At 37.4% G+C, this 13,657-nt stretch overlaps 2 protein-coding genes across 2 annotated transcripts; both read left to right on the top strand.

Annotated features, from left to right (window-relative positions):
* Window positions 1–2,832: 2,832 nt before the first annotated feature.
* LOC126703781 (uncharacterized) lies at window positions 2,833–4,361 on the top strand. Its single transcript, XM_050402853.1, has 2 exons — window positions 2,833–3,621; window positions 3,745–4,361. The coding sequence occupies exons 1-2, from the start codon at window positions 3,021–3,023 to the stop codon at window positions 4,359–4,361; spliced, it is 1,218 nt and encodes a 405-aa protein (XP_050258810.1). The 5' UTR covers window positions 2,833–3,020.
* Window positions 4,362–11,143: 6,782 nt separating this feature from the next.
* On the top strand, window positions 11,144–12,490 carry LOC126703780 (uncharacterized). The gene is made up of 2 exons (XM_050402852.1): window positions 11,144–11,750; window positions 11,874–12,490. Exons 1-2 carry the CDS (start codon window positions 11,150–11,152, stop codon window positions 12,488–12,490), a joined length of 1,218 nt encoding a protein of 405 aa, XP_050258809.1. The 5' UTR covers window positions 11,144–11,149.
* Window positions 12,491–13,657: the final 1,167 nt, after the last annotated feature.

The raw sequence follows: 13,657 nt of genomic DNA, 5'->3' as shown, positions 1-13,657 counted from the left end.
ATACTGAGTGTAATATATGTAAATTTCTATTATTTTGGTTAATGTGGATCCATAAAAGGTTCAAATTATAATATGGTAGGGATAGACTAAAAAATTCAGTGTAAGGAATGCTAGTGGAAGACTTAAGGTTCCTCAAAGGTTCGTTTAGAAGTTGTGCTCTGATTCAAAACCAAAGAAATAGAGTGGCATTTAATAAACCCAAAAACAAAAAGCAGGCAGGGATACTTTATAAGTATTAGTTATAATAACTAACAATACTTTTTAAGCGGGCCAGGGGGGCAACTGCCCCCCCTCGACCCCCCTGGCTCCGCCCCTGGGTTAGACCTTTGTAAAAAAAAAAAAAAAAATTAATTGTATTCTCATCATTGTTAATAGCTATGGAGTTGCTTTATTATACATTGTTTTCCTTAAATTGAAACTTCTTTAATAATATATGAAAAATAAATGCTTAAAAATATAAATAAAAATATATATCATAATTAATTAAAATACATATTCTCACCATGTCATATTTTAATTTTAAAAAAATTACCATTTTACTGTGCTGCACCTGTCTATATTTGTGCTTCTATCTCGCTAGAAAAATCTCTCATGCACTAGTCGCTTGAGATACCATCTACTAACTCACTATATTTGGGAAAGTACTGGAATTTTGGATGGGCTACGGATAGCTCTTGTACATAGGCATGAATTCACAGTATATTTGCAATTGTCTCATTTGCCATTCCAGTTCATCTGGTACTATTAGGAACTACTGTATTAATTTGCCGCAGTTATTTCACTAAGAAGCCCTTGGTGTTCCATCAAGTCATCAACCGTGATTTATCGACCTTTAAGGGATTTTATTTTTCCCACTATTTTTTGGTTTTGTGAAAACATGCAGCTGATTCCATTTTTCCATTTACCATTACCAAAAAAAAAATGAATTCAAACATGTTTAGTATTATTTTGCTTCAACCCATAATTTGATGATTAAAAAAACCATTCATATGTAGTTTTAGTCATACATGTGATTTGTCTAATAATACATATAAATAGTCTTATTATTGCCATGTAATGAGTTGAAAATGACATATGAATGCTGACATGGCAGAATCTAGACCATTAAATCATTAAAGAATGGTATAGATTTAAAGAAATCTATTTGGTAGAGTACCTTAGGAAATTTAGAGGATCTGAATCCCTTCTAGTTTCACTTACGTAATAAAAATACACAAAATTTTTATATTGGTCATCAGGTAGATCTAGACATTAATGGGACACAAAAAAAATAAAAAATAAAAAATAAAACCCTACTCCAATTACATAACTTTACCTACTAGGAGCAAGGTGAAATTGCGGAGTGCAAATGTAATTACCAATAAAGAGTACCATACTTCTTCATCCATATCCTAATTTCATGTTCTGCTAAATGTGGAGGATACCTGAAACCCCAATAAATTGTGGCGTACAAGAGTATTGATAAAGCTGATATCATGGAAGCCATGGCATCTGCAAAATCTTTCAACTCTTGGCTTGTGTTGGATCAACAACGCACTAAAGGCTCCGGTAAATGAAATCATTATGGAGACTAGGAAAGCATGATATGCAATTGGTCTGTCCTTGAAGACCAAAATAGGAACTAGACTTTCATCCACTTGTTCGTCAGCAGGAAGAAGCATAAACATGGTACCCATGGTGCAAGAAGCATATGTGATAAACATGATGGGAAAATATGGAATAATTTTTCTGACTAAACACCTCATTTCAAAGAAAAATACAAGAAGTTCCTTCAGGATTGCAGACTCCATTTTTTTTTTCCGGATTGGGAACCATGTCAAACATTTTGAGACTGCTGGGTTTTATAAACAATCCTTTCCTTGGAAAGTTTTATCCAAAAGCTATAAGTCAAGTGTGAAAGCATTGACCCAGAATTGACCCATTACTCCATTGCACTGTATAAAAAATTAAAAATTAAAAAAATAAAAACCACAAATCCATGGTATTTTAATATCAATTGCAAGGAAGCTGAACAGAAACTTGCATGATACTTTCCTACACATCCAGAGAGGATTTTTTTTTTTTTTTTTTTGTTGAGAAGATCTTTAACTTAGTTGTGGAGACATGGAAGGAAGGGTAACCTTACTTGCGAAGAAATTTACTTTTCTTGTCTTCTTTCTTAATTACTACTATGTCGTACTTCTCCAGAGTTCACATTACATTAATATCAAGAAACTACTGCATCACCTCACCTGAAATTCATATATCTGGGTCATTCCGTGTGAAGATGTTCTAATTTGAACACTTTTTGTGCACATTTCTTATGCACACCTCTCATGGTACAGTTTATTTTAAATAAAATTAATTCATAATGAGTTCAATTTTCTTGAAAGTTCAGCACAAATTATTTATATATGACGCATATTTAATTAAAAAAATACAAGATTAAATCAAATAATTTATATATATATATATATATATATCATACTTAATTTAATTAAAGAAGAACAAATGTAATTTAATTAGAATTTGTTTCATTTTGAGTTTTGTTTAGTCCATTAAAATAATGATCTTTAATTTGTTTCAACTTAACAATTAAAAACCAAATTCTAAATATCTTTTTCATGAATATATGAGTTTAGATCACCAGATTTATAAATTATTAAAAACCTGCACCATCTTTTCAGTTTTTCTTTGAAATTTCATTATTTTTCCAAATGCTCATTAACGATGAAGAGAAAATATTTACACAAAATATATATATATATATATATATATATATATGCATATAACACAGGCCCCTAAAAAATGCAGGGCCACAGGGGTTTGGTGTTCCTCTGGCCAAATTTCCAGAGTTTCTAGATGGTGATCTGAAACGCGTTAAGGAAAGACATGCTTAACTTGCGAAGAAATTCCCCTATGCTATCCTGGTTCTTTCACTGAGATTTTCTTTGTTGCCCACGAACAACAATTTGGTTATATATCTCGTTCTCTCGCTGTATTTAACATCTCTAAGATTTGCTTTGGTTCATATATTCAATATGGGTCAGGCTAATATAACCCTTCCTATTTTCCTAGTTATTTTGGTTGCAAGCTCTGCCTTATCTGATTATCCTCCAAAAAACCCAGATATGATCTTGGGGGACAAACTGGATTCCCTGCCTTATTCAAGACTTGGCGAGGCAAGCAGTCCATGGCTGCTGAGCGTGCAATCAGATCTACCTGAACCAACCTTATCAATGCTTGTGGGTGGTAAGGATGATGAAGATGCAGGCCCAGGCTTTCTAGAACAGCCTTTACTGCCATCAACGGCAATAGAGGCTAATGGTGGTGCTGCAGGAAGTGGCGGCGATGGAGAAAGCAACCTGGGATCAAAGAAGGTTCTTCGCAGCCTGGTGATGATCATGCTGATTTTGCTGATGATCGTTGGAGAACTCTGTGTTCTTCCATCCAGGAAAGAAACACGCGCTGTTGATTCATGGGCAACCATGAGTTTCCACCATTTGAGCTTCAAGGAGTATGATATATTGCAGTGTCTGGAAGGGAGCCCTGAGCAGCATCCTAAAGTAGTTGTACTTGGCCGTGTTGATAAAGGTAATGGAAGAGGCAGTGGCACAGGTCAAGATGGAACCAAAAGATTCGGTGAGTCACGCTTCAAGTTACTCTCAATGATCTTCACTGATCTACTTATTTACCTACATCTACAACATTTATATTCTGATTCTAAAGATAGGCTTATTGAAGTTACTAATTGCTGTGTTGAAGCCAAAGGAGGGAGTAATGGTGAAGAGGAAGAGGAAAGTGGGCGTGGAAGTGCAAGTGTTGGGAGAGATGAAGGCGGAGGAGGTGAAGGAGAAGGCGAAGGTGGAGAGACTGGTGGAGGAGTGGGTGGAGGGAGAGGCAGAAGCGGTGGAGGAGGTGGAGGTGGAGGTGGAGACGGAGATGGAGAAGGAGGCGGAGGCGGAGGTGGAGATGGAGGTGGAGGTGGAGGTGGAGGTGACGTCGAAGGCAGAGGTGAAGATAGGAACCGTAGACCAACTGTGAACATAAACAAACTAGCCATGATGTCCATCACAGTCGCAGCCCAAACATCTGCTTCTGTCATTGTTTACCATTTCACTGGAAAATCTTGTTCCGACAAGGTCTTCCTAGTTTGTGTTGTGGTTGGTAACTTGGTGGGTTATCTTTGTTCCATCACTGCTGTCTTGCTAACCCATAGGAAGCCACGGATTGCTGGAGTTTTTGGACTGATAGGATCTACTGCTGCTGCCACTGGGTTCTTATTAATGACAGCTATGTTCCTCCCTAGCTATCTTGTTTGGATTGCTGGCATCGCTTGTGCTGCTTTGATTTTCGTCGTTTCCTTGGCATTCAAATCATGATCAGACATTGATGCCAGGATCAGGATAGAGAATGCTACAAGCCTTAGCCTACGAGCACATTTATTTGTCATATTATGGTCTATAGGTGAGAGTTCTAAGTTCTGACAGGTATTATATTGGTGATGTACTGATGTCAAGAGTAAATTCCTTTTGCTTGCTGAACAGTGAGAGCATCCAGGCCTGTTGCGAATTTGGGAGAGTTGTTCTTTTTCTTTCTATCGTTATTTCGGATTTCAATCTGTATGTTTTATAGTGGGCCTTACATTTAGTTTGGAGTACATTATGTATTATTAAGGTCGATGGCTATATGTTTTATAGACATTTTGCCATCATTTGCGGCATAAGATCCAGGAACTGGATCTCTAAATAGACCTAGCTTATTTTCGGGATTCAAATACAATAAGCTGCTCAGTCTTTCCTCTTTTAAATCTTCCTTCATATTCTTCCCATGCACACAGAGATTCAAACATCTAACTAACGCATCATTTTCTCTGAATTTCTGGTTCTCAGGTATTCATTCCATCTCCATCTAACTCCTCTGAATTTCATTTGCTTTCCTTTTCTTTTCTTTTTTTTAATAAAAAAGTATTTGCTTTGGGGGCTTGGTTTTCATGATCTAATGGATATTGATTTATTTATGGTTTTGTTTGTGCAGAATCAGATTGCGACCGGCGAGACCAGAGAGAGAAATGGCATCAAAATTTGAAATGACATACATATAACCTAACACTTAAATTCAATTAACTGGGGTAATGTGAAATTTAAGCACATGGGTTGTCTTAAACTTTAGAAACTAAAATTGATAAGGGACTAAAAGTGTTCAACCTTTAAACTCAGGAATCAATAGTAGATTAAAAAAATAATAATAAAAATAATATAAAAAAAAAAGAAAGAAAGAAAGAAAGAAAGAATGAAGAAAATGAAGAAGAAGAAGAAGAAGAAAAAAAAAAAAAAGAAAAGATGGGATCATCCTATCAAATACACAAAACGAATACAATATACAAATCAAGAGAAGTTTTGGAGTGCATGTGTTCTTGGGAGGGACAAGTAAAAACCAAAATTTCACTTGTAGAAAGTAACACGTCCAAGTTAGATGACCATCTATTACCAAAAAGAGGTGGCATACAATCCACAAATCTTGCAGTGGTGCACATTTTCTCAAATATTAATTACCCATGAAGCACTCATTCTTTCATACACATTCCAAAACTTTTCCCACATTAACGGATTAGGATCCGGTGTAAAACCTAAGGTATTGCTCAGTGTGCAATAAGCCCTACCATGTTTCACAAAAAAATTTTACTATTTACATTTTTAAGTTTTACTTTTTACTTTACTTCAATTTAAAAAAAAAAAACATTTTTAATTAATGGTTGGGATTGAAAGTTGCTTTTTGCAACTATCAATCTCAACCCTCCATAGGAATTGCATAAAGTGCAATACCCTAAATGTTGGGAAAAAAAATCCTAATCCCCTCTTTGTCTATGTGTGAATTAAAATTAATGACTAACAAGCAATCGCAATATTATGGAAAAAAAAAAAAAAAAATTTCCAGCAAGCACCACATAAACACAACTACACAAGAACACCAGATCTTATTTGGAAAACTCTCCGGTGTAGAGGGAAAAACCACGGGGTAGCTTCGAAAAATATCCACTATAAAATAGAGATTACAACTATCAAGTTTATGCTAAACTTGAGTCCATAATAAATTGGATATATAATAAATAAATCTCAAGGAGTAAATACAATCTCACCACAAAGCCAGCAGTAAAATCTTCCTTTGAATACTCCAACTCTCCATGGTTGTAGCACTCAAAAACTCCATGAGAACTCTACCAATTTATCTTTCTTATGTGTAACTTGAGCAAAGAAAAATGTCTCTTTTTTCTTTTTCACTCTCTTACACTCTTACTGTATTTCTCTCTATCTCTTCGGACTGCACCTCCTGAAGCTCTCACTTGTGTTTTCTCACAATGACCGAATGGCTCTCTCTTGCTTCAGCTCTTCACTCAAGGCCGAATGACCCTTGCCTTTTGCTTCTTTCTTTTCTTTCTTGCTTTAGCGTGTTAGACACGCCTTGCATCAGCTTTGCATTAAACCAAAAGCTGATTTTGTGGGGCTTAAGAAGACAAGCTCATAAATGAGCTTTAACAAGAGTGGCAAGCAAGTGGGCTGGACCCACTAGGTGCCACGCACCCAATAATCTCCCCCTCTAGTCCACTATGGAGGAGATTTTCAACCCAAATCTTCAGTTAGAATTCATGCTGGCCAACCCAACACAAAACTTTAGCTTTTCTCTTGACACAACCTTGGTCAACATGTCAGCTGGATTTTCATCTGTGTGAATCTTTTCTAATTCAAATAACTGTTGTTCAACAACTAGTCTCAACCAATGGTATCTCACCTCAATGTGTTTCGAGTGTGAATGGTACATAGAATTCTTGCTCAAGTCTATAGCACTCCAACTATCACAATTAACTACATACACATCTTGCTTCAAACCCAATTCTTGGAGAAATTGTTTCAACCAAAGCATCTCTTTACTTGCTTCATTAGCTGCAATATACTCAGCTCCAGTTATAGATAAGGCAACACACTTTTGTAATCTTGACTGCCATGATACAACTCTCCTTGCAAAAGTAAATAAATACCCCAATGTAGATTTCCTACCATCAAGGTCACCCGTCCAATCTGCATCTACATAACTCTCCAAAACTGGTTTAGAATCACCAAAAGTCGAGCACAATTTAGAGCTATCTCTCAAATACCTAAAAATCCACTTACTGCTTCCTAGTGATCTTTACCAGGATTAACCATAAACCTGCTGATAACACCAACTGCATAGCAATATCTGGTCGTGTGCAAACCATAGCATACATCAAACTCCCAACTACTGAGGAATAAATAGTTTATGCTATGTCTTTTTTCTCTTTCTTGAATGAAGAACAAGATTTCTTTCTTAGCTTGAAATGAGCACCAAGAGGTGTACTGATTGGCTTGGCATGCTTCATATTGAACCTTTCAAGAACTCGCTCAATATATTTCTCTTATGATAACCATAGCTTCTTAGCTTTCCTGTCACGTAGAATCTGCATACCTAAAATTTGCTTTGCTGGACCCAAGTCTTTCATATCAAATGACTTGAACAAGTCCTTCTTCAAATTTCCAATCACACCTGCATCTTGTCTTACTATCAACATATCATCTTCATATAGCAGAAGAATAACAAATTTACCATTTCCCCACAATGATTTGCATTTGTCCTTGTGTACCCGTGACCCACCATGAATGAGTCAAACTTCTTGTACCAATGTCTTGGAGCTTGCTTCAAGCCATACAAACTCTTTTTTAACTTGCAAACTATGTGTTTTTTGCCTTCACTTTGAATACCTCTGGCTGATCCATGTAGATTTCTTCTTTCAAAGAAAAGCTGTCTTCACATCAATTTGCTCTAGCTCAAGATCCAAGCTAGCTACTAATTCTAAAACTACCCAAATGGAACTCATCTTGACTACTGGAGAGAATATCTCATCAAAGTTAATCCCTTGTTTCTGACTGAAACCCTTAACCATCAATCGAGCTTTATACTTCACTAACTTGTCACCATCTTTCTTTAGCTTGAACACCCATTTGTTTTTCAATACCTTCTTACCTCTAGAAAGTTCCACCAAGTCATAAGTCTTATTCTTGTTCAAAGAATTCATCTCTTCATGCATAGCCTTCAACCAGCTTTGCTTATCCTTATGAGACTGTACTTCCTGAAAACTTTTGGCTCCCCCTCTTCAATAATCATAGTATACTCAAAAGTGGGGTATCTAGTCGATGGACGACGCTCTCTAATAGACCTACTCACTTGAGGTTCTACCATCTCTAGTGGAGGAGGCTGCTCCCCCTGCTTAACGCCATCTGTATCTGTCATATCATCACCATCAACACTTGCTGGCTCATCACCATCAAATTCAGTTAGTTCATGAAAAACTACATCCCGACTTTTGATCATTTTCTTCTCCTTAGGATCCCATAACTTATAGCCAAATTCTACATCTCCATATCCAACAAATATACAAGGAATGGATTTGATATCAAGCTTTGATCTTTGTTCCTTAGGCACATGTACAAATGCCTTGCACCCAAATACCTTCAAATGAGAGTAAGAAACATTTTTTCCTGTCCATACTCTTTCTGGAATATCAAAACCCAAAAGAACTGATGGAGATCTGTTAATTAGGTTGCATGCAGTCACAACAGCTTCACCTTAGAATGACTTAGGCAGATTAGTCATTCTCAACATACATCTGATCTTCTCAACAATAGTGTGGTTCATCCTTTCTACCACACCATTTTGCTGTGGGGTACCAGGAACTGTCTTCTCATGTCTAATGTCTTTCTCTGAGCTGTAACTCTTGAATTTATTAGATGTGTAGTCACCTTCGTTATCACTACAGAGACACTTCAAAGGCTTTCTTTTCTCTTTCTCCACCATGGCATGAAATTTCTTGAAGTGCTCAAATATCTAGTCTTTTTGTTTTCAAAACGTAAAATACCTTTCATGAAGCATCATCAATAAATGTAACAAAATATTTATTTCCACCTAAAGTCTCAACATCAGGGGATCCACATACATCAAAATAAACAAGATCTAATATATTTGGTTTTCTAGTAAAGGGTATATTAAATGAAACTCTATGTTGTTTACCAAATAAAGTACCTTTGGCAAAGGGAATGAGAGACTTCTTTGCCAAAATCTGCAGCCCTTTCTCACTCATGTGAGCCAACTGCCTATGCCACAAGTTAGGCAAAGAATCCTCATGAGCTACACTAACAACATCCTTGCACAACTTTACTTGTGTCTTGTAAAGTGTACAACAAATTTTCCCTCTAGCAAACACCAATGATCATTTGCTAAGCCTCCATTTTCCATCACAAAAATAATTGTCATAACCCTATTTATCAAGAACATGAGTGGAAATCAAATTCAAGCGAATATCTGAAACATGTCTCACATCCTTCAAAATCAGGGTGTATCCAGTGTTAGCCCTAAGATAAATATCACCAATTCCCACAATGTCCGCATAACTACCATTGCCCATCTTCACTCTCCCAAAGTTTCCTACTTTTTATCAAGTGAATAACTCCTTTCTAGGAGTGACATGGCAGGAAGTAGCTGAATCAATCATTCATTCAACATAAGGATCTGAAACTATACAACTATCATCTTGTTCTATGGCTAGGACCTCATCTTCCAACACTATAACAGCAATAGTGTTCTCATCATCCACATTTTTCTGATTTTTATCCTCTTTTTGTTTGTTCTTCCAAGTCTTGCAGTTCCTTTTTATGTGACCTTCTTTATCACAATAAAAGCATTTGAATTTTCCTTTTGATTCTGACCAACTTCTGGATTTACCTCGCCCTTTAGAATTTCTACTCTTACTCCTCCCCCTATTCTCTGTGACAAGAGCTTGTGCAATGTCCTTGCCAAAAGTAGATATACAGTTTATTTCAAACAAAATTAATTCATAACGAGTTCAGTTTTCGTAAAAGTTCGGCACAAATTATTTATATATGATGCATATTTAATTAAAAAAATACAAGACTAAATCAAATAATATATAGATATTGTAAGAACCAAGTACAAGAATTCTGGGCCTTAGATTACTTGGGCTCACAATTTATTTGTAGTGGGTTTAAGGATTTCCTACAATGGGTCGTTCTCGGCAGAGGGACTCAAAGCAACACTCAGTTGATACTCTCTCCTTGACTATTTTCTCTCAATTTTTCTGAACCCCTTCTTCTCCCAACTTTCCTCTATTTATAGCCAAGGTTAGTGGGGAGATCATGATTACAGTCACCGTTAGTGCTATTGAAGGTCCAGTATTATCTGGTTAAAGTGGTTGTTTAGGTGAAAGGGCGGTGCAGCATTTATGATCTTGGAACTTGGTTCCATTTTCACCGATTATGTTCGGCAACTCACGTTTCCGTGCATATCATGACCTTCCCGGATATGACTCATGCGCTCTACCGGGAAAGATTAACCGGTCAATCCCGGGAACTTAATACCCAAAACTTGTTTTTGCTCTAAGGCAGTTTCAAGAAGGGCATAAGGTAACTGGAACTTTCTGCTGGGCCTGCGCCCAAGGCCGGTATGGGCTTGGGCTCGGGGCCTAGATGGGTCTGGGCCCAAGGCCAGTATGGGCTTTGGGAGCTCGGTGCCGTACAGATATATATATATATATATATATATCATACTTAATTTAATTAAAGAAGAACAAATGTAATTTAATTAGAATTTGTTTCATTTTGAGTTTTGTTTAGTCCATTAAAATAATGATCTTTAATTTGTTTCAACTTAACAATTAAAAACCAAATTCTAAATATCTTTTTCATGAATATATGAGTTTAGATCACCAGAATTATAAATTATTAAAAACCTGCACCATCTTTTCAATTTTTCTTTGAAATTTCATTATTTTTCCAAATGCTCATTAACGATGAAGAGAAAATATTTACAAAAAAAAAAAAAAAAAAAAAAATGCATATAACACAGGCCCTTAAAAATGCAGGGGTTTGGTGTTCCTCTAGCCAAATTTCCAGAGTTTCTAGATGGTGATCTGAAACGAGTCAAGGAAAGACATGCTTAACTTGCGAAGAAATTCCCCTATGCTATCCTGGTTCTTTCACTGAGATTTTCTTCGTTGCCCACGAACAACAATTTGGTTATATATCTCGTTCTCTCGCTGTAGTATTTAACATCTCTAAGATTTGCTTTGGTTCATATATTCAATATGGGTCAGGCGAATATAACCCTTCCTATTTTCCTGGTTTTTTTGGTTGCAAGCTCTGCCTTATCTGATTATCCTCCAAAAAACCCAGATATGATCTTGGGGGATAAACTGGATTCCCTGCCTCATTCAAGACTTGGCGAGGCAAGAAGTCCATGGCTGCTGCGCGTGCAATCAGATCTACCTGAACCAACCTTATCAATGCTTGTGGGTGGTAAGGGTGATGAAGATGCAGGCCTAGGCTTTCTAGAACAGCCTTTACTACCATCAACGGCAATAGAGGCTAATGGTGGTGCTGCAGGAAGTGGCGGCAATGGAGAAAGCAACCTGGGATCAAAGAAGGTTCTTCGCAGCCTGGTGATGATCATGCTGATTTTGCTGATGATCGTTGGAGAACTCGGTGTTCTTCCATCCAGAAAAGAAACACGCGCTATTGATTCATGGGCAACCATGAGTTTCCACCATTTGAGCTTCAAGGAGTATGATATATTGCAGTGTCTGGAAGGGAGCCCTGAGCAGCATCCTAAAGTAGTTGTACTTGGCCGTGTTGATAAAGGTAATGGAAGAGGCAGTGGCACAGGTCAAGATGGAACCAAAAGATTCGGTGAGTCACGCTTCAAGTTACTCTCAATGATCTTCACTGATCTGCTTTTTTACCTACATCTGCAACATTTATATTCTGATTCTAAAGATAGGCTTATTGAAGTTACTAATTGCCGTGTTGAAGCCAAAGGAGGGAGTAATGGTGAAGAGGAAGAGGAAAGTGGGCGTGGAAGTGCAAGTGTTGGGAGATATGAAGGCGGAGGAGGTGAAGGAGAAGGCGAAGGTGGAGAGACTGGTGGAGGAGTGGGTGGAGGGAGAGGCAGAGGCGGTGGAGGAGGTGGAGGTGGAGGTGGAGACGGAGACGGAGATGGAGATGAAGAAGGAGGCGGAGGCGGAGGCGGAGATGGAGGTGGAGGTGGAGGTGGAGGTGACGTGGAAGGCAGAGGTGGAGGTAGGAACCGTAGACCACCTGTCGCAGCCATGATGTCCATCACAGTCGCAGCCCAAACATCTGCTACTGTCATTGTTTTCCATTTTACTGGAAAATCTTGTTCCAACAAGGTCTTCCTAGTTTGTGTTGTGGTTGGTAACTTGGTGGGTTATCTTTGTTCCATCGCTGCTGTCTTGCTAACCCATAGGAAGCCACGGATTGCTGGAGTTTTTGGACGAATAGGATCTGCTGCTGCTGCCACAGGGTTCTTACTAATGATAGCTATGTTCCTCCCTAGCTATCTTGTTTGGATTGTTGGCATCGCTTGTGTTGCTTTGTTTTTCGTCGTTACCTTGGCATTTAAATCATGATCAGGCATTGATGTCAGGATCAGGATAGAAAATGCTACCAGAATTAGCCTACAAGCACATTTCTTTGTCATATTATGGTCTATAGGTGAGAGTTCTAAGTTCTGACAGGTATTATATTGGTGATGTGCTGATGTCAAGAGTAAATTCCTTTTGCTAGCTGAAAAGTGAGAGCATCCAGACCTGTTGCGAATTTGGGAGAGTTGTTCTTTTTCTTTCTATCGTTATTTTGGTTTTCATTCTGTATGTTTTATAGTGGGCCTTACATTTATTTTGTACATTATGTATTATTAAGGTCGATGGCTATATGTTTTATTGACATTTTGCCATCATTTGCGTCATAAGATCTAGGAATTGGATCTCTGAATAGACCTAGCTTACTTTCGGGATTCAAATACAATAAGCTGCTCAGTCTTTCCTCTTTTAAATCTTCCTTCATATTCTTCCCATGCACACAGAGATTCAAACCTATAACTAACGCATTATTTTCTCTGAATTTCTGGTTCTCAGGTATTCATTCCATCTCCATCTAACTCCTGAATTTCATTGGCTTTCCTCTTTTCTTTTCTATTTTCTTTTTTTAAGTAAAAGAGTATTTGCTTTGGGGGATTGGTTTTCATGATCTAATGGATACTCATTGATTTATTTATGGTTTAGTTTGTGCGGAATCAGATTGGGATCGGGGAGACCAGAGAGAAATGGCATCAAAATTTGAAATGACATATATATAACCTAACACTCAAATTCAATTAATTGGGGTAATGTGAAATTGAAGCACATGGATTGTCTAAACTTTAGGAACTAAAATCATCCATGTGAAACATTAAGGGACTAAAAGTGCTCAACCTTTAAACTTTAGGAAACAATAGCATCTGATGAAGCACAAAATCACCTCATCATTATGTTCCTCGTCGATGTCGATGGACGAGCTTGGTTACCTATTGAGATAAAAAAGGAGTAAGTATGAAAGACACCGGGATGCTGCCAGCCAAAGGCCCTCCTATACTTAAGTTAGATAATATCTCTTTCTACTTAAGAATCTATTGCGTATGCTGTGATATCAGATGTCAATGAGACCACTTACTTGAGTTAGCTGGTTTTATATAACCAGTGCTCAAGTTTATACACTTGTCCATTGCACCTAAATGAATTACAGCATTGATGGCAATG

The sequence above is a fragment of the Quercus robur genome, chromosome 10, assembly GCF_932294415.1.
Source record: "Quercus robur chromosome 10, dhQueRobu3.1, whole genome shotgun sequence".
Lineage (NCBI taxonomy): Eukaryota > Viridiplantae > Streptophyta > Magnoliopsida > Fagales > Fagaceae > Quercus > Quercus robur.
This window is presented reverse-complemented; position numbering and strand designations above follow the sequence as displayed.

Excerpts from the sequence above, each read along its gene's own strand:
- LOC126703781 (XM_050402853.1), top strand. The coding sequence starts at position 3,021 with ATGGGTCAGGCTAATATAACCCTTCCTATTTTCCTAGTTATTTTGGTT. Across the intron at positions 3,622-3,744 it reads AGATGGAACCAAAAGATTCG|CCAAAGGAGGGAGTAATGGT; the intron begins GTGAGTCACGCT and ends GCTGTGTTGAAG.
- LOC126703780 (XM_050402852.1), top strand. The coding sequence starts at position 11,150 with ATGGGTCAGGCGAATATAACCCTTCCTATTTTCCTGGTTTTTTTGGTT. Across the intron at positions 11,751-11,873 it reads AGATGGAACCAAAAGATTCG|CCAAAGGAGGGAGTAATGGT; the intron begins GTGAGTCACGCT and ends GCCGTGTTGAAG.